The sequence below is a fragment of the Biomphalaria glabrata genome, chromosome 11 (genome assembly GCF_947242115.1).
Source record: "Biomphalaria glabrata chromosome 11, xgBioGlab47.1, whole genome shotgun sequence".
In the NCBI taxonomy this organism is placed as follows: domain Eukaryota; kingdom Metazoa; phylum Mollusca; class Gastropoda; family Planorbidae; genus Biomphalaria; species Biomphalaria glabrata.
The window spans coordinates 6101685-6120610 of NC_074721.1; the positions used below are offsets into that span (position 1 = coordinate 6101685).

The following is an 18926-nucleotide window of genomic DNA, read 5'->3' on the forward strand; positions in this document are numbered from 1 at the left end:
CACAAAATATGTTCTGTGTCAGCAGGAATTTATAATACATTCTTTACCTCAAGAAAGAATGACACATCCAGCAATCCAGAACTATACAGTTCCAAATCATAATTTTTTCATTACAACCTATGGGATTATTTCTGTATCCAATGTTAAGAGTTTATCCCCAATTACATTTCCGACATTTCTATGTGACAAGTATTTTTCTATCTCGTACAACTATGTGTGTGATGGAATCAAAGATTGTAGTAATGGTGAGGATGAACAAGTTTGTTCTTATGAATATAAATCTCTAGAGTTCTGCCTTGAAAGGAATTCGTTTTTCTGTCCAGATCCCAACTTGCTTAGACGTAAATGTATTTCTGAAAGTCAAGTGTGTGACATGATTGAGGATTGTCCTGATGGAAGGGATGAGTCAGACTGTGATGATTGTATTCTGACTCAGTGCTCACCAAATGTTTGTATTCCTGACCATTGGACGCTGAATTGTTCCACTATTAACTATTTAATAGTGAATGAAACTAGTAATGATGAAAATGTGATAAACATAAATGTTTCTGAGCCTAAAGTTAATTTATTAGAGTTCATAACTTTGTGTACCAAGACTTCGCATGAGAATAACACGTGCATTGAACAAAGTCAACACAATAATTTTTGGACACCAACATGTATTTATATGAGGGATAGACACGGTAACACTATCGGTTGTTCTGATTTATCTCATTTGTCTAACTGTACAACGTTTATATGTCCCAAAAATTTTTTCAAGTGCCGGAATTCTTATTGTATTCCTAATATATTTATGCTTGATAGGGTCTTAGATTGTCCTCTGGGGGAAGACGAAGTCAGACAGAACTATTATAGTGGATCGGATTTTTCTTGCTATAACAGTGATAAAGAAATTAATCCCATTTATATTTGTGACGGCAAGCCCAATTGCCCTCGAGGTGATGACGAACTGAACTGTATAAACCCAATATGTCCATCTGGTTTTATTTGTCTGGACGGGACGGTCACTGTAAACAATACGAACATTTTGTTAAACATGTCTTCATTTTCCCCAAACACAACATTTTTGAACATTTCTGGTATTGATGTGTCGCGGTCAGGTAATATCATGAACATTCTTATATTAAAAAGGCTTCTTGTTTTGGTAGCGTCAAGATGTCATATTAATGACAAAACTCAAACTAATGCTAAAAACAGTTTCGTTTATTATTTAGACATTAGTTATAATGACCTTTCCAAGTTTACCTACACTGATTTTATTTTACAATTTTCCAATCTTCGTTTTCTAAACGTCTCATATAATGACAATCTTAGTCACATTCCTAAATTGTATTTCCCACGATTAGTACATCTTGTTTCAGTGGATCTTTCATTTACGAAAATTACCCGAATAAGTTTAAATTTTAATGAGAAATTACGATTTATAAATTTTTCAGTAACAAACTTAGATACTGTGGTTTTCTCGAATGTTGCCGAGTATGAAGTGATTGACTTGAGAAAAACTCGTATTTCTGACACAATTAAAGAAAATTTTTTTAACAACTTCACAGTAAAAGGTAAAGTTTTAGCAGACTACAAACTTTGTTGTTCATATTTCAGAGGAGAAAAACTTCTAGCACATCAATGTGAAGCAGAAGAAGAAACTTTATCAAGCTGTAAAGATCTAATTGGAGATTCTTTAAAACGAGTCTTGCTCTGGATTGTTGCGATTTGCGCAATTTTCGGAAATATGATTGCATTGGGTTACCGTATTTTATTTGAACGAGCAACACTTCATCTGCCATATGTATTATTTGTAACATGTCTTGGTGTTTCTGATCTTCTGATGGGTATTTACCTTGTCATTATTGCCTCTGTAGATGTAGTTTATAGAGATGTTTATATTGTTATAAACTTGGTGGTGGCACAGAGAGGGGTAGTGGTGTGTGTGTAGTCAGCCGACGCAAATCGCCCCAGGCCAGCGCTAGACGAGCGGTCAACCGTGACGAGGTACAACTGTCAGCCGAGTCGTGTCAACAGGACAGTTCGGGAAGGATCGCAGCGTCACGAGAGTTGTAGTCACCTGACCACCTAGAAACGTCGAGCGGCGTTCTGTCCGGTTCGAGAAGGCCAGTAGGGACCCTATATAAAGAGCGGAGGTGTCGCAGTCAAGACGGTTCAGAAAGCGGGTTTACGACAGGAGTTCAGAACACGGTCGACTACAGCACAGTTCAACGGTGTGGTCCTGTACGGAGCATTACGACGGTTCAGTGCGGAGTACTATCAAGTACAGTTGAGACGAACGGCGTCTTGATCTTGGTCTGTGATCGAGTCCGACACAACGAGCCCAAGTGTGTGAAGTCAGTCCCCAACTGTTGAACCCAGTGCAAGCCCGGAACGAGACGGAGAGACCAGGGCAAGACTTGATACGGCGGAACGGTGTTATCGGAGAGATATTTGTTATCGCAGAACTATTTGTACTGTTCTACGTGCTGCCAATTGTACAGTATTGGCTGTTACTTATTCAACTATTAAAGTGTTACGTTACTTTGGAGCCCTGACTTGTCAAGTTCTTTAAGTTGGTGGTGTATGGTGCAGTTTGCAGAGAGCCTGGATAGTGAGATTCGTAACAATATTGTACATGAAATGTCTTGGAAACAAAGTACATTGTGTCAGATAGCCGGAACTTTGGCCACACTGTCCAGTGAAACGTCCACTTTTTTCATTCTGCTCATAACACTTGAAAGATTTCTGACCATCAGATTTCCTTTTGGTGAGCACAAAATCTCAAACATGGGTAAATATATTTTAATTTCTTTAGCTTGGGGTTTGGGATTTATCTTGTCAGTGATTCCCACAATGTATGACGAAAAGTCTGTATATTCCACTAATGGAATGTGTCTCGGATTTCCTTTAAGAAAGTCCAGTGGTACTGCCTGGATATATTCAGTGACCGTTTTTCTTTTCTTTAACTCTATTTTATTCGTTGTTATCGCCAATGGTCAGTTTTTAATTTTCATAACAATATCTCAGCATAGTTCTAAGTTTAAAACTGAAAATCAAGCGTCAGCTAGACGAGCAGATAACATTACAGTGGCTCTCAAACTGTCAGTAGTAGTGCTGTCAAATTTCATCTGTTGGTTCCCTGTTTGTATCATGGGAATAAGAACAGTGGTCAGTGATTTTGAGGTCAGTCGAGAGGCTTACTCCTGGATTATTACTTTAGTTCTTCCTTTCAACTCAGCCCTAAATCCAGTTTTGTATACTTTACCACGTATTTCTAAATCTTGGACAGACTTTAAATATAGAAAGTCTTTACAATTATCAAAATCTCGAAATTCTTAACTATTTAAATAGATTTGATTAGAAAATATCAAAATAATTTAAATGAAAGTACTATATAGATTTGATATGTATTTGTCATGAGATTGTCGATACTATTTAACGTTGTTTAACGTCGTGAAAATATGTTTACAACATTGAATTTGTATCTTGGTTTCTAAATATTTTACATCCTTTGTGTCGTTATATTAGGTTAGTACACTGATTCTGAACTCTAGGCCATTTGTTTTTAGAACATTTGCGTCGCTGGCCCCATTATAGAAAGCAAGGACAAAAAAACTATTTTGTTAGAAACCCTAGGATTTTGTACTTACATAATATGTGGAATTTCGGAATTTAATTCGAAACTAACTTCTGAAGTAAGTTTATCCATTTGTTTGATTTTTTAATTCTCAGGATTAAAAATGTGAATCATACGTCTCACAAAAAAAAAAAAAAAAAAAAACTTTCCTTGACTTTATTAGCGCACTTTACTTGAAATGAGAAACTGTTCATATTAGAACTGTACTTCTTTCATAATATCTTGAAAAGCTCAGCTGTTCAACTCTTTGATGTGATGTAAATCTTCAGTGCTGAGCACATGCAGAATTGTACCAATTTGTCTGGGTTATCATCCCGCCACAGATGACTTAAACAATTTTTTAGCTGCAATTCAACCATACTTCTAACAGCATCAGAAGTCACTCCACAAATGTCAGCCAAAAAGAAGAAAGATCCTTCATGACTTTTAAACTTTACTGAAGAAGTAAGCCAGTGATGTTCCTCATAAGTCTTATGTGATTTTTCCTACACTGTTGTTTCTACCACAAATAAGCATAAAGTGTTGATAAGTATCAGATATGTCGGTGGCAAGAGAGAGAGCACATTAGACTCTACTCTACTGGCTTTCTAATTTCAAATTGAGAATTTACACTTACTTTTCTAATTCTCATTCTATAAAGGATGGTGGCTACAGCTGTATTCTTTTTCTAATACATATCACTGCTAGCTAGATTTTTTTTTACTCATTTGCATTTGAAAAAGATAGCTTCATTTCACAACTTAAAATGTAATCAAATCTTTTGCTTGCCTTTACTACCTACTTACTTTTTTTTCTCTTCTAAGTAATATTATCGTCGAAACTCCAATCTTCAGGCGTTATTTAGCAATCTTTCCTAGCACTTATTCCGAAAATGCTGCCAAAGTTGTTTCTCATTTTTAATTTCATTAACCTGTTTCACGTCATGCTCTTTGAAACAGTTACAAAAGGGCAATAACTGGCAACAATGTTTTGCCTTTTTTCCTGTTTCACAAAACAATTTAAAGATTTATCCAATTTTTCAAGCATTTTAGATTCCACATTTTGTTTCGTACACTTCCTATTTCATTAACGCACAAATATTAAATGATAAAACCCACTCCAGTTTATATGGAAAAAATATGACTTTAAATGATTCAGAAATAATGTCCTGTGTTGCATACACAAGGTTTCAAATTCACGGCTAGCTCATGAAAACAGCAGAAATTTCCAAGAATTAAAAATAGCTAAAATCAATATACCTATTTGTTTTCTAATAAGAACAACATTCTGTATGAGAATATTAGAATACCAAAAGATTGAAATCAACAGAAGAAAGTCTGATAGCCCTAACGTAGGAGAAGGTACTCATTTTAACCTTTTTTGGGTGATTTTCTACTTTTTGCTGGGTAAAACCACGCCGCGGTCTAGATTTTCGGCATCACTGGACCTGAAGTTAAATTTATCTGTGGTGTTATCTTTATTACTAAAATTTCAATTATTTTTATCGTAATCTGTATACAAAGTTCGACTCGTTATAATTTGCATACCAAATGGTGAAAGATTCAATGATGCCTTTCTTTCTATTTTACATTTTCTCTACAAACATCTGGACTCACCCTTCACTTTTGATGGTTGCCTGGTCGTGCGGTTTGCGCACAGAACTGTCGCATGGAATTATTGATGGTGCTGGGTTCAAACACTGCCCGCTCCCATACCCCGTCGTCCTGAGGGAGGTTTGAACTAAGAAGTAAAAAATCTTTAAATCTGAAGGTCTCTGTGAGGTTAGTAGTCGTTCTCTCCTTAGAAGATGTAACAAATAACAAAGGGAATATTTTTAATTTAGATAACTTGTACAAATGCTTAATCTCCAAGCCTAGGGTTCCATATTTACTTTGTTACTTTATTCTCCCATTATTATTATTATTTAATATTTATATCTTGTTTCTACGTGTAATATCATGTGTATAGAGTACAAGGACATGCTCAAAAAAACGATTCTTTTCATTTATGCATAAATTTGGTATCGTCTAGACGCTTATAACGGCTATGGCAAAGAGAAAAAATAAATATATATATTACTATTTTGTTGCGTTTTTTTACATAAATATTTTATAAGTCTATGTCTATCAAATGTTTATAAGATCTCTATTAAATCTAAGACATGTTCACTCAAACTATAAATTTTAATGTATAAGGTTTTTCATATTTTTCATTGTCATATGTTTTGGTGTGCTGTTTTATATTACGTGACAACAATTTATTAAATAAACTGTTTAACTTTATAACATATTTTACATGACTTGTGTATATTTTGCAACTATTTAGTATGTTTTTTTTTTAAATAATTGTATCTAAGATTACTTTTTTTTTTTAAATTTTAAGACATAATAAATATATAATTAAATGATTCAAAAAATGTTCATTCTTATCATGTCATCTAAAGTTTGTGATAATATTAAATATAGATGTAAACAAATGGAGGCTTTCTTTTATGTTATTTTTACCCATTAGTAAAGAAGACAAATAGTACAGCAAATGTATAGTTACCCTTTCAAACATTAACATTTATAGGCCTGACAATAAAAAAAATCATTAGGTTAACAAAAATGTCACGTGGCCAGCACAACGACTAAACGGCTTTAATTTTACCTATTTTACGCCATCACCCTTAAGAGCTGGATTAACTCAGAGACGCTTTAAGAATACTGCATTTACAAATCTCAATCTTTAACAGGATTCGAACCCAGGAATTTTCGATTTGGGAACATAGCGTTTAACCAATCGGCCACTGTGCCTCCTAAAGTAGAAGAGTAACCTGCAAAAAAAAGCTAATTATGTAAAATTGTGTCTACATTTCATAATAGCAAGTTCAGAAACTCAGTCATCCTTCATCGTAAACTAACATTAAGTAATACTCAATATTTACTCATGTATGATAATTTACGTATTTACTTGTATATTTTACATCACTTGTGTAAGAAAAATCAACTCATCACACTCATATTGCCAACTTCATATATTTGTTTTACATTTTCAAATGTATGTTTTAACGAGTAAAGATTTCTTCAATTTACAAAGCTGCTTTTTTATTTACTAAATTTATATCAACTCAATTTCTTTGTCTGTATGTCTGTCTGTTTGGTCAAAGGTTTGTACACATTTTTTTTCCAGCACCTAATCTCGGATTAAGCTGAACTTTTGTACAATTATTTCTTTTACCTAAAAACACAATAATAAAAAGAAAAAAAAAAAAAAACTATTAGTTAAATAACTATTGGGGATTAATTATTATGTCGCTATCGAACAAGGGGAAAAAGTGTACTTTGACAGATGTGGCGATATAAGTAACAAATAGACCCCTTTTTACTTTCTATAGAGAAAGCTTTAAAGTTTAAACTAACACTCAATAACTATATAACAATTTATTTTCATAAGTATTTCTCTGGCACAGTGGTTAATTTGTCAGTTTGATTTTAGGTCGTTCAACCTTTATTTATTTACTTTATTTTGAAAATGTATTTGAAAAGCGATCACAGTAAACAATGACATAAATATCCCTTCCTTTCCCCCCCCCCCTTTTTTTTAAAAAAAAGGTTGTAATTGTTAGTAAAAGTAAAGTTCCCCTTTCAGACCTTGCGATGATGTTAGGTGGATGATGTAAAAGTCAGGTTTCTGTGGCCCTCGGTAACGAGGGTTTCATGTGGCCAGCACAACGAACAACAAATGTCACATACCCATTAGAGCTGAGTGGACCCCCGTTTTGGAAGTTAATCGTTTTACCGCTCTGACACCGCGCCTCCATAATTGTTGGACCAATATTTATATTTACTTCAAAACTTTAACCTGTCTGTTTAACAGCGGCTTTGATTATAAGGAACTGCTTTCGTTACGAAGGAGGATAGGAGCGGGCAGAGTTTGACAGTCCAGCGCGCAGCCATCCGTAGCGATGTGTGAATACCCACGTTTTCTCCCCCCCCCCATACACATGTTTTTTTTCGTGGGGTTCCTATCCGAAGAAATAAGAGAGTGAACTTTCCTTTTTTTCCTGTCCAAACTCTTGATGGAAGAAGAGAATTATATATATTTAGATATATATACTCATCCATTCATAGTTTTTTCGTTATGACCTTAGATATAAATTTTTCGTACCAATGCGCGAATCTATGAATGAAGCTTGTGTTTTGATGAAGAAGTTTGTGACCTTTTTAAAAAAAAACTTACCTCCCCTGAAGTTTTTCTTTTAAAAGTGGTATTTTTTAAAATTATTTTTAAATCTGCTTCCATAGATAATTTTTGAAATTAAATAGTTCCCTTTCGGAAAAGATAAAAAAAGAAACAGTTGCATCAGAATTTTGAATGATCAAAAATATCTTGATGTCCAATTTTCATTTTCTATTTTAGTTTTCTGAGATCTAAACGGCACGGTCGGAGGTACATACAGTTTACACAAAACTAATAGCATCTATTCCCTTTTTTGGGGCCTCTAAAAACACTATTTATCAAGTAATCAGAGAAATCTAGTTTCTGCTACTACTTTGACCTATTCGCTAGACTTTTACCATTCCCAAATGTTGCATATTTTATGCTTTGAAATATTTCTAACCTATTGAGAATATTATGTATTAAAAAGGCCAATAAAAAAGCGATTATAGGAGGAGTCTAATAAGTGACACCTCTCGAATTCGAGACGATATGCGAGCAAGTCTGACGGAACGGATTCAATTGGTGAAAAATGTTCGGAACAGTGGAAACAAACACATAGGCTAGTGGAGTTTGAGACAGGGGCACAAGTGTCGACACAACGGTACGGTTGTTAATGAAGAAATATTTGTACAGTCAGTGTTACGTGTAGCCAATTGTACAGTAATTGCTGCGATCTTTCGGACAAAAAAGTGTTACGTTATTTTGGAGTTTCTTAGTCATCAAGTTCTTTGAGTTTTTAGTGTCGTGTGGAGCAGATCGCAAAGAGCCTAGACAGAGCAAGACGTTTCAGTATTTTGTTTGCTTAAACAGATTCGGCATGTGCATAAAGTAGTTATATGTTTCAGTGTTGGATTAAATAACTAAATTAACTAAGAAAATACTCATTCTCGTCGTCATGTAGAAATTATAAAGTGATTATTTAAAAAATAACATTATAATATTTTTTTGCAATCAAATATAGAATGAATTTCTTATTTTGGCTTGTAGGACTCACTCTGGTGTCTAGTGTAGCTAGTAATAACACACTAAATATTTGTCAGAGAAATGAACTTCATCTCGTTATAGTTATGACCTGTCAGTTTCAGACAATGAACTGGGACATGATGAAAAACATTTTTACATTTTTTAAACCTACTGACTCAGAGAATGCATCTAGAAAAATGACCGTGACATTGATAGATATGTTAAGTTTAAATAACATGACTCTAAATGATTCAAACATTAACAATGTTTCCCAACTTTGTCACGTGAAAGATTTTGATAAATCAAATTCAAACGAAAATGTATTGAAACTAAATGCTTACATTTTGGGACAAGATAATAATTCTTCTAAACTATTCATTCTATACATATTAAGTAATTCGTATCAATTCTATTACCATTTTATGGTAAAAGTTTTATACAAATTAAAATTTATCGAATATTTTATAATTACTATACTTAATAGTGACTATGATTGCTGTGAACCGAACAGTCATCCTTACAGGCTTACAATCAACATCCACGACGACCTGAAGTATAACAATGAGTTTAGTCTGAAACTGTGTACTCGTTGCTTAGATGGCTGGTTTAAAGTTGTTGATGCATCCAAGAACTCTTTTATTACTTCATGTATTCTATTTGAAGAGAAAAAAAATCTCATAAGTTGGCAGTATGCTGTCAACTACTGCAAACGAAAAAAGTCGAATTTGTTTACGTTTGAAGCAAGTTTAGATTTTGAACTCTTGAAGTCTAGCTTAAAAATGTCATTCAAAAATTTTACAAAAGATCATTTTCAACGAAATGATTCAAATTCAATAATAATTTACTTAGGAATGTATAAACTAAAAGCTGGAAATAATGAACAATTATTGTGGACAAATAAGAGAAAAGTGAATTCATTAATATATTTAATAGTGAAACAAAACAGCAATTCTCTGAATTCGACAAAGGTCTGTTTTGCTTGGAAGTACAACAAATTGCAAAATGAAGAGATATTCCGGCTTGATTGTGGAGCTAAAATCACAAAATATTTACTGTGTGAGCAAAAAGTTAAAAAAACTATTTTTTATCTAGCAACTTCAATGAATCATTTAGTAATACAGAGGTATACAGTTCCTAATAATAATTTTATTATTACATATAACAAGATTATTTCTGTATCCAATGTTAAGAGATTAATCACAATTACATTTCCGACATTTGTTTGTGACAAGTATTTTACTATTTCCTACAACTATGTGTGTGATGGCATCAACGATTGTTTTGATGGCGAGGACGAACAAGTTTGTACTTATGAATATGATTCTTTAAAGTTCTGCCTTGAAAGGAATTCGTTTTTATGTCCCGATTCTAATTTGCATAAATGTATTTCTGATAGTCAAGTGTGTGATATGATTGAGGATTGTCCTGATGGAAGTGATGAATCAAACTGTGATGATTGTATTCTGACTCAGTGCTCACCAAATGTTTGTATACCTTACCATTGGTTGCTGAATTGTTCCACTATTAACTATTTAATAATGAATGAAACTAGTAATGATATGAGTCTGTTAAATAGTAATGTTTCTAAACCTATATTTCACAATTTTTTAGAGTTTATAACGTTGTGTAGCAAGACTTTGCAAGTAAATAAGACATTCATCGAACAAAGTCAATACAATAGGTTTTGGACACCAACATGTATTTATATGAGGGATAGACACGGTACCACTATCGGTTGTTCTGATTTATCTCATTTGTCTAATTGTACAACGTTTATATGTCCCGAAAATTTTTTCAAGTGCCGGAATTCTTATTGTATTCCTGATACATTTGTGCTTGATAGGGTCTTAGATTGTCCTCTTGGGGAAGACGAAGAATACGAAAAGAGAAATTTTAGGGGATTATACTTTTCTTGTTATAACACTTTTAAAAAAATACATCCTATTTATATTTGTGACGGCAAGCCCAATTGCCCTCGAGGTGATGACGAACAGAACTGTATAAACCCAATATGTCCATCTGGTTTTATTTGCCTGGACGGGACGGTCACTGTAAAGAATACAAACATTTTGTTAAACATGTCTTCCTTTTCTCCAAACACAACATTTTTAAACATTTCGGGTATTGATTTGTCGCGATCAGATAATATGATAAACATACTTATATTGAAAAGGCTTCTGGTTTTCATTGCGTCAAGATGTCATATTAATGATAAAACTCAAATTAATGCTAAAAATTATATAGTTTATCATTTAGACATCAGCTACAATGATATTGCGAAGTTTACCTACACTGATTTTATTTTACAATTTTCCAATCTTCGTTTTTTAAATGCCTCATATAATGACAATCTTAGTCTCATTCCAAAATTTTATTTTCTACGATTAGAACATCTTGTTTTACTTGATCTTTCATTTACGAAAATTATGCACATAAGTTTAAATTTTAATGGTAAATTACGTTTCATAAATGTTTCAGCAACAAACATAGGAACTGTGGTTCTCTCAAAATCTGCCGTCTATGAAATGATAGACTTGAGAAAAACTCGTATTTCTGACACAATAAAAGAAACATTTTTTAACAACATTAGTGTAAAAGGTAAAGTTTTAGCAGACTACAAACTTTGTTGTTCCTATTTCAGAGGAGAAAATCTTCTAGCACATCAATGTGAAGCAGAGGAACAAACTTTATCAACTTGTGAAGATCTTATTGGGGATTTTTTAAAAAGAGTCTTGCTCTGGATTGTTGCAATTTTTGCAGTTTTTGGAAATATGATCACTTTGGGCTACCGTATTTTATTTGAAAGGGCAACACTTCATCTGACATATGTATTTTTTGTTACATGTCTTGGTGTTTCTGATCTTCTAATGGGTATTTACCTTGTCATTATTGCCTCTGTAGATGTAGTTTATAGAGAAGTTTATATTGTGCATGAACATTCTTGGAAACAAAGTACATTGTGTCAGATAGCCGGAACTTTGGCCACATTGTCCAGTGAAACGTCCACTTTTTTTATTCTGTTTATAACACTTGAAAGATTTCTGACCATCAGATTTCCTTTTGGTGAGCATAAAATCTCAAACTTTGGTAAATATGTTTTGATTTCTTTTGCTTGGTGTTTAGGATTCTTCTTGTCAATTGTTCCAATTATGTATCCTGATATGTCTTTATATGCTACTAGTGAAACATGTCTTGCTTTTCCTTTAAGGAAGTCCAGTGGTAGTGCCTGGATTTATTCAGTGACCGTATTTCTTTTCCTTAACTCTATTTTATTCGTTGTTATCGCCATTGGTCAGTTTTTAATTTTCATAACAATATCTCAGCATAGTTCTAAGTTTAAAACTGAAAATCAAGCTTCAGCTAGACGAGCAGATAACATTACAGTGGCTCTCAAACTGTCAGTAGTAGTGCTGTCCAATTTTATCTGTTGGTTTCCAGTTTGTGTCATGGGAATAAGAACAGTGGTCAGTGACTATGAGGTCACTCGAGAGACTTATGCCTGGATAATAGCTTTAGTTTTACCCATCAATTCAGCTTTAAACCCTGTTTTGTATACTTTGCCACGTATCTCTAAATCTTGGACGGACTTTAAACGCAGAAAGTCTTCACAATTTTCCAGATCTAAAAATCCTTAACTATCAAAAGAGATTTGATTAGAAAGTATCAAAATAATTAAAATGAAAGTACTATATAGATTTGATATCTATTTGTCGTGGGATAGTGGATGCTATTTACTGTTGTTTAACGCCGTGAGAATATATTTATAACTTTGATTTTTTATCTTTTCTAAATTTTTAATAAAAATTGTGTGTAGTTCTCATTACTTAATACACAGAATTCGAACCTTTTTTTTCCGGGCACTAGCGTTTATGACCACATTACTTAAAATCATGAAAAAAATACATTTTTGTTAGCTCTTATAAACCTTTACATCAATAGCAAGGAAACATTTTTGTTTACCAGCCCATGTCTTTTACCGTTTATTATTTTGCTTATTTATAAATGCTTTTAAAAAGTGTTGACTCAGATTACCCCTTCCTTCTCCTCACCCCCACTTCCTTGGTCCAGACAAGTGATAGGATCATAGCATATTGAGAAAGCTAAAAGCATAAAATTATTTTTAGCAAAAACATATGGTTAAAACATTTCTAATCTCAAAGATGTATTATTGTTAGTCTATATCTATTACCAATTTAATTACATGACTCATTCATACAAATGAATAATGCTACGCTTAATATATGCTATTCCTTTAAAAAAGTTTTTGCTTGAATCTTTGGCTTTATTTTTATTTTTTGTCATCGGTCATGAAAACATAAAGAGAGATTATGTTTAGAAGGATACCCCGTCAAAATAGCGCGGAAAAATAGCGCCGACTAAAATAGCGCGAACAAAATAGCGCCGACAAAATAGCGCCGAAAAAAAATCTATTTTAGTCATTTTGAAAGAAATACTTTAGATATCGTAAAATATAATTAGAGCCCTTTTTTTTTGCTTTTAATGTTATCATAATTTTTCAGTTATTTTGCAGGAAACACTTAAGATATCGTAAACCATAAATAAGCAAATAACAAATAAATAAGTAAAAATAATAATTTTAAAATATAGTATTTATTTACTTTATAAAACTGTACTTCGAAAACACGCAAAGATACTTGTCAAAATTTACACACACATACACACAAATTTCACAAAGTTAAATTGAAGGAAATGTCACGTAGAAATTCCATCACTGGCTTGTTTCCGTACAATGGCAATATAGTTTCAAGTCGTCTGTTAAGTTGGAGGTACTTTGTCTTGCTGGCAGCTTTACTTCGTTCTCCAGCATTGTACATCAGAATCTTGTTCTCAGTGTTCTCCTGTTCTCTGAGGAAGTAAGAGATTAACTTGTACACATTAGGTTGTCAATAGACAGTTCAAATGCATGGTACCATTCCTCCACTGAATTTTATTTCGTGGTAGATTGTCCTGTACACGATCTCTAACATTCCATAATGCTATTGGAAATCTTGGAGTCACTATGCAGTTTCGTCTTTGGCGACCAATAGAGTTGTCCTCCCAATAGTCATACGAATTCCATACAACATCTGTTCGAGGTTCATTGAAAAAGATAAAGACATCAACAAAAATGATGCCCAGGACATTAAATAACTAATAATCCGGTATCCTTTTACACATCATATATAACTCCCTGCTATTTTGTCTTGCGCTATTTAGTCGGGAAATTTTGCGCTATTTTGTCGGCGCTATTTTGTCCGCGCTATTTTGTCCGCGCCATTTTGACGGGTCACCGTTTAGAGGTGAAGTGACATTTGAGAATGAAAGACAGTGACAGTGATAAAAGTGATATAGAATTCATAGGCTAGAGTGAGTGTGTTTGTTTTGGCACTTTAAAGCATGCAGTTCCAGTTACACGTAACATACATTACAATACACTGGTCACAATACACTGGTCAAAAAGGGGGGCGGTTGCTGAAATGTGGTAAGTTCTATTAAAAGTGTAAATAATATAGTGGGAGGTTAGGGTCAGTATTATGTGAGCGTTTGCAGGATGTAATTACAAAAATGCCCACCCTAAAAAATATAAAACTTAGCATATAAAATATTTCAAATAAGAACTGAAAAGCTGAATAGTCAGATCGTGTAAATAAGACTATTGGGTGTGGAGAGAGAGAAGTAATAGCTAAATTTACAGGCTGGTCGAACTGAATGCAGATTGAAGAATAAGCTAACCAAAGGAATGTATATGGGGGCAGGGCCAGGGAGAGTTTTAATCTTAAGAAGTAAGTATGAGAAGAAGAGGGATGGGGGTCCATTGCGAAAAAACTATAGAGTCTGTTAACAAATCAAAAGGGCTAACCTTTTTTATTTGAACGGGCAACACTGCATCTGACATATGTATAACTTGTTACATGTCTTGGTACTTATGATGGGCGTTTACCTTGTCATTATTACTTACTTACTTAATCCTGTGTACTCCCAGGGGAGCATAGGACCGCAACCACACCTCTCCACCGAACTCGGTTCTGAGCATTATCATTATCATTGTCATTATTGCCTCTGTAGAATTTGTTTATAGAGATGTTTATATTGTACATGAAATGTCTTGGAAACAAAGTACACTGTGTCAGATAGCCGGAACTTTGGCAACACTGTCCAGTGAAACGTCCACTTTTTTATTCTGCTCATAACACTTGAAATATTTCTGACCATTAGATTTCCTTTTGCTCAGAACCAAATCTCTTGTTTGAGTAAATATGTTTTAATTTCTTTAGCTTGATGTATAGGGTTTCTTTTGTCTTTGATATCCACAATGTATCGTGATATGTCATCTTTTCTACTTATGAAATGTATCTTGGCTTTCCTTTAAAAAAGTTTTATTTTATTAATTTGACTCACTCAGTAACAATATTTCTTATACATTAGGTAAACTCATATTTATGTAATAGTTCTAGTTTACCTATCAAATCTGCCTTAAATATATTTTTATATAATACAGTACCACGTATTTACAAATACTGGACAGAGTTTAAGAGTAGAAAGTCCCTGCCCTTAGAGAATGTTTGAAATTTGTGATTACAACCTTATGATATCAGATATGGGTGAGAGCAAAGGTTTTAACATAGCTTTAGTAATCAAACATAATGTCATCGGCTTTGAAAAAAAAATATTCGTTTTTAATCCAAAAATAATCAAGGAAAAACATTTTTTAAATACTTAAAAAGAAACAAAAAATGTGTAATCGGTTTTGTTGTTGACTAATTAGTTAGTTTAGATCAGGCATGCAATTTAAGTGTAACAGATCTATACAAACAACAATAAATCTATGAAATTAGAAACAATTTCAGCAATTGTTATTGGTTAGCACGCAATTTAAGTGTAACAGATCTATACAAACAACTTTATGTCTAAATCGCAGATGTGTTTAAATATTGTTTTAAAAATATATTTTAGATTTACTTTAGATTTTACTTTTAGATTTGTATATTCACATTATTCGTATCTCTATGGCATCCATTCACTGTATTAAATACATTATTGAAGCTATATCTCAATTTATCATGAAAAAGATATATACATGATTGGGTCGTCGTGTCTCTACAGGAACGGAAAGAAAAACATTTTTAAAACGAGGAAAAATAGATTTTCTTAATATCATTCATAATTCAGATTCTTTGTCGACCTGTAATCAATATTAAAGCAAAATAAAAGCAACGTCGAATGAGTTTTTGGCAACAGCAAAAACACAATTCTCCCTCCCCACACAGCTCTCCGTCTCTACAGCAGTTCTCACTCTCTACATAGCTAATCTACACAGTGAAACGACAAGTGCGGAGTGTAGCAATGTGCTGCAAAGTATATAAGCTAATGATTTATATTTTCCTTTTTTGTTAGTTTAAAAACAATTGAGGCACATCTTTAATGAATAATAAGACGAGTTTTTAAGCTATTTGCTAAATAATCTCCCTGTATTTCAATGATTACATAAATATGTCGTTTCTGCTAAATCATAATAATAATAATATTAATAATCTTTATTGTCCGTATGGAAATTTGTCTTACAATTTGTGCATTACACCAAATAAAAAACATTATAACTATAAGAAACCAAAGAGTACATTCACACCAGACTCACTCATAATTTACATGTGTCAAAGTTTATATCAGATTGTTCTTATTTAATGATTTGATTGTCAGGGGAACAAAAGAGTGTTTGTGTCTGTTTGTCTTTGCTATCGGTGTCTTGTATCTTTTTTGGTGATGGTAAAATTACAAAATCCTGACACAAAGGGTGATTCTTTATTTCGAGGATCTTGTTAGCTTTTTTATAGAGGTTTGTCTCAAACAACTGCCCAAATGGGGTTTGTTTTTTGCCAATGAGATATATTATTCATTGTTTATAATAGTTGACAACGCATGGTCTAAATAAAGTGCATCATAATGTTTTTTTTTCCATTGTACAATCGACATTTTACTTAATGTCTAAATTTGTTTTAGCGCACTTCATTTCTAAACTTAGTTTGAAGATTAATGACTAAAGACTAAAATAGGAATATATTTCGCCTTAAGATTACCGATTTGTGATATTTTCTAAAATATAAAATTTTGCTAGATTGTAAAGAGTTTTCGATAAAATAGCTATCTTTAAAAAATGTTTGTATTTTTTACATATATTTGTACTTGACGTTAAAATATATTTATAATTAAATTTAACAAAACACATTTTTGTATTTATTTAAAAATATATTTATATTTAAATTCAAGACAAGACATATTTGTATTCGACTTTAAAACATTTTATATTTAACTTCAAGATCACACATATTTGTATTTTATTTGACTTTAAAACATTATTATATGTAACTTCAACACAACACATATTTGTATTTGACTTTAAAACATTATGATATGTAACTTCAATACAACATATATTTGAATTTAGAACCTTTTCCTATTTAACTTTTAAACATACTTGCATGTAGCTTAAATACATATTTTATTGAACTTAAAACATATAAGTATTTAACTTTCATTTTTTATTATGCTTTTCAATATATTCGTCTTTGACTGTTTTGTAAAATGTTTTGTTTGACATGTTTCGGGTGTTCCTTCAGAGTTGAAGATAATTACTTCCTAGTCCAAACCTCCCGCAGGACGACGGGGGATGGGAGCTGGCAGGGTTTGAACCCTGGACCATCGATAAAGCTGAACGACAGTCCAGCGCGCAAACCGCACGACCAGGCAGCCATCCTGTAACATATATTTGTATTTAACCTCTAAACGGGTTATCAGACGCCCTGCAATGGATTATACGTCTTACGTTTTTGAGGTCGCATCATCTGTTTGGAAAACCTGATCTAAGAATTACAACAAAATGTCAACATGTCATTGACTGAAATCTAACTTATAGAGACACTACGTTAAAGGCACATTTCTTAATCCATATGCTAGAACAAATTATTACAAGCTCTAAATTTTCCTTTAGAGCTCTTAGGAACTAAAATCGGTTGCCTGAATCAGCCAGAAAAACCAAGTACTTAGCAGAGTTTATGTCATTGATTAACATGCACGACTAGATTGCCACATGAAATGCGTAGGACGTAATTATCTTCTTATTGAAGTAACGACTGTAATATATGAGATAGACGGATAGTACAATATATAAATAAAAAAACAGACATATATATATATATATATATTACGCTAACATTTTGTGGTTTGTTCTTCTTTGTGTTTACAAATTTTTATCCTTGTAAAACAATGTCCAAAATATGTCGGACAAACTTTTTGGTTGTGAAAACAACAGTGTTCTTTATGAGTTAAAATAATTTAAGTCAAGTAGAATTCATTAAAAGCAAATCGAAGAAACACAACCAGCGTACACTATAACCTAATTTCAATAATAGAATCAATAATCCAATATACCCTAACTTTTTTCCTTAACGAAACACTTGACACATTCTGAGTATTTAGCGGAGCACTGCTTAATTTTTAGAAGGATCATATCAGTTAGTGGCCTCCTAGTTAAATATTCCAGTATCACTTGGAACACATATTTAGGCATCGTGGAACACTAGGGTTCTTCGGAACACAGTTTGGGAAACACTGCCAGTATTTTCAAAAGTTGGGGAACGCGTACTCCCAGTGATCTGGATGTTGCACCCATTTTGACTTATTCGCTAGCCTTATTCCATTTCTTAATGCTACACATTTCATTCTTCGTAACGTTTCCATCCTACTGAGAATATTATTTATTAAAAAGGTCAGCGAAACATCTATTGAAAGGAGTCTAAAAAATTGAATTGACACTTCGCTCGTGCGAGACGACATGTGATCAAGTCCAACACAATAAAGTTCAGCTTGCGAAAACAGTTCCGAGCAGTTGAACCCAGTGCTAGTCCGCGAAGAAGCGGAGAGGCCAGTGGAGATTTATACAGAGGCGCAGGACTTAATACGGCGGTACGGTTGTTAACAGTGAAATATATGTACAGTCAGTGTCAAACATAGTCAATAGTACAGTATTTTCTGTGATTTATTTGACAGTAGAGTGCTTTGTTATTTCGGAGCCCCGAGTTATCAAGTTGTTGACTTGGTAGTGTAGTTTGGAGCAGTTTGCTAAGAGACCAGATAGTGAAAGTCATTACAGTATTTTCTTTTT

General features: G+C 33.1%; 2 protein-coding genes across 2 annotated transcripts; both read left to right on the plus strand.

Annotated features, from left to right (window-relative positions):
* The first annotated feature begins 251 nt into the window (after positions 1–251).
* On the plus strand, positions 252–4045 carry LOC129921717 (G-protein coupled receptor GRL101-like). Its single transcript, XM_056004272.1, has 3 exons — positions 252–1897; positions 2602–3290; positions 3967–4045. The coding sequence occupies exons 1-3, from the start codon at positions 374–376 to the stop codon at positions 4043–4045; spliced, it is 2292 nt and encodes a 763-aa protein (XP_055860247.1). The 5' UTR covers positions 252–373.
* A 5822-nt stretch (positions 4046–9867) lies between these two features.
* LOC106062306 (G-protein coupled receptor GRL101-like) lies at positions 9868–12498 on the plus strand. Its single transcript, XM_013220578.2, has one exon. It carries the CDS (start codon positions 9868–9870, stop codon positions 12400–12402), a length of 2535 nt encoding a protein of 844 aa, XP_013076032.2. The 3' UTR covers positions 12403–12498.
* The last annotated feature ends 6428 nt before the right edge of the window (positions 12499–18926 follow it).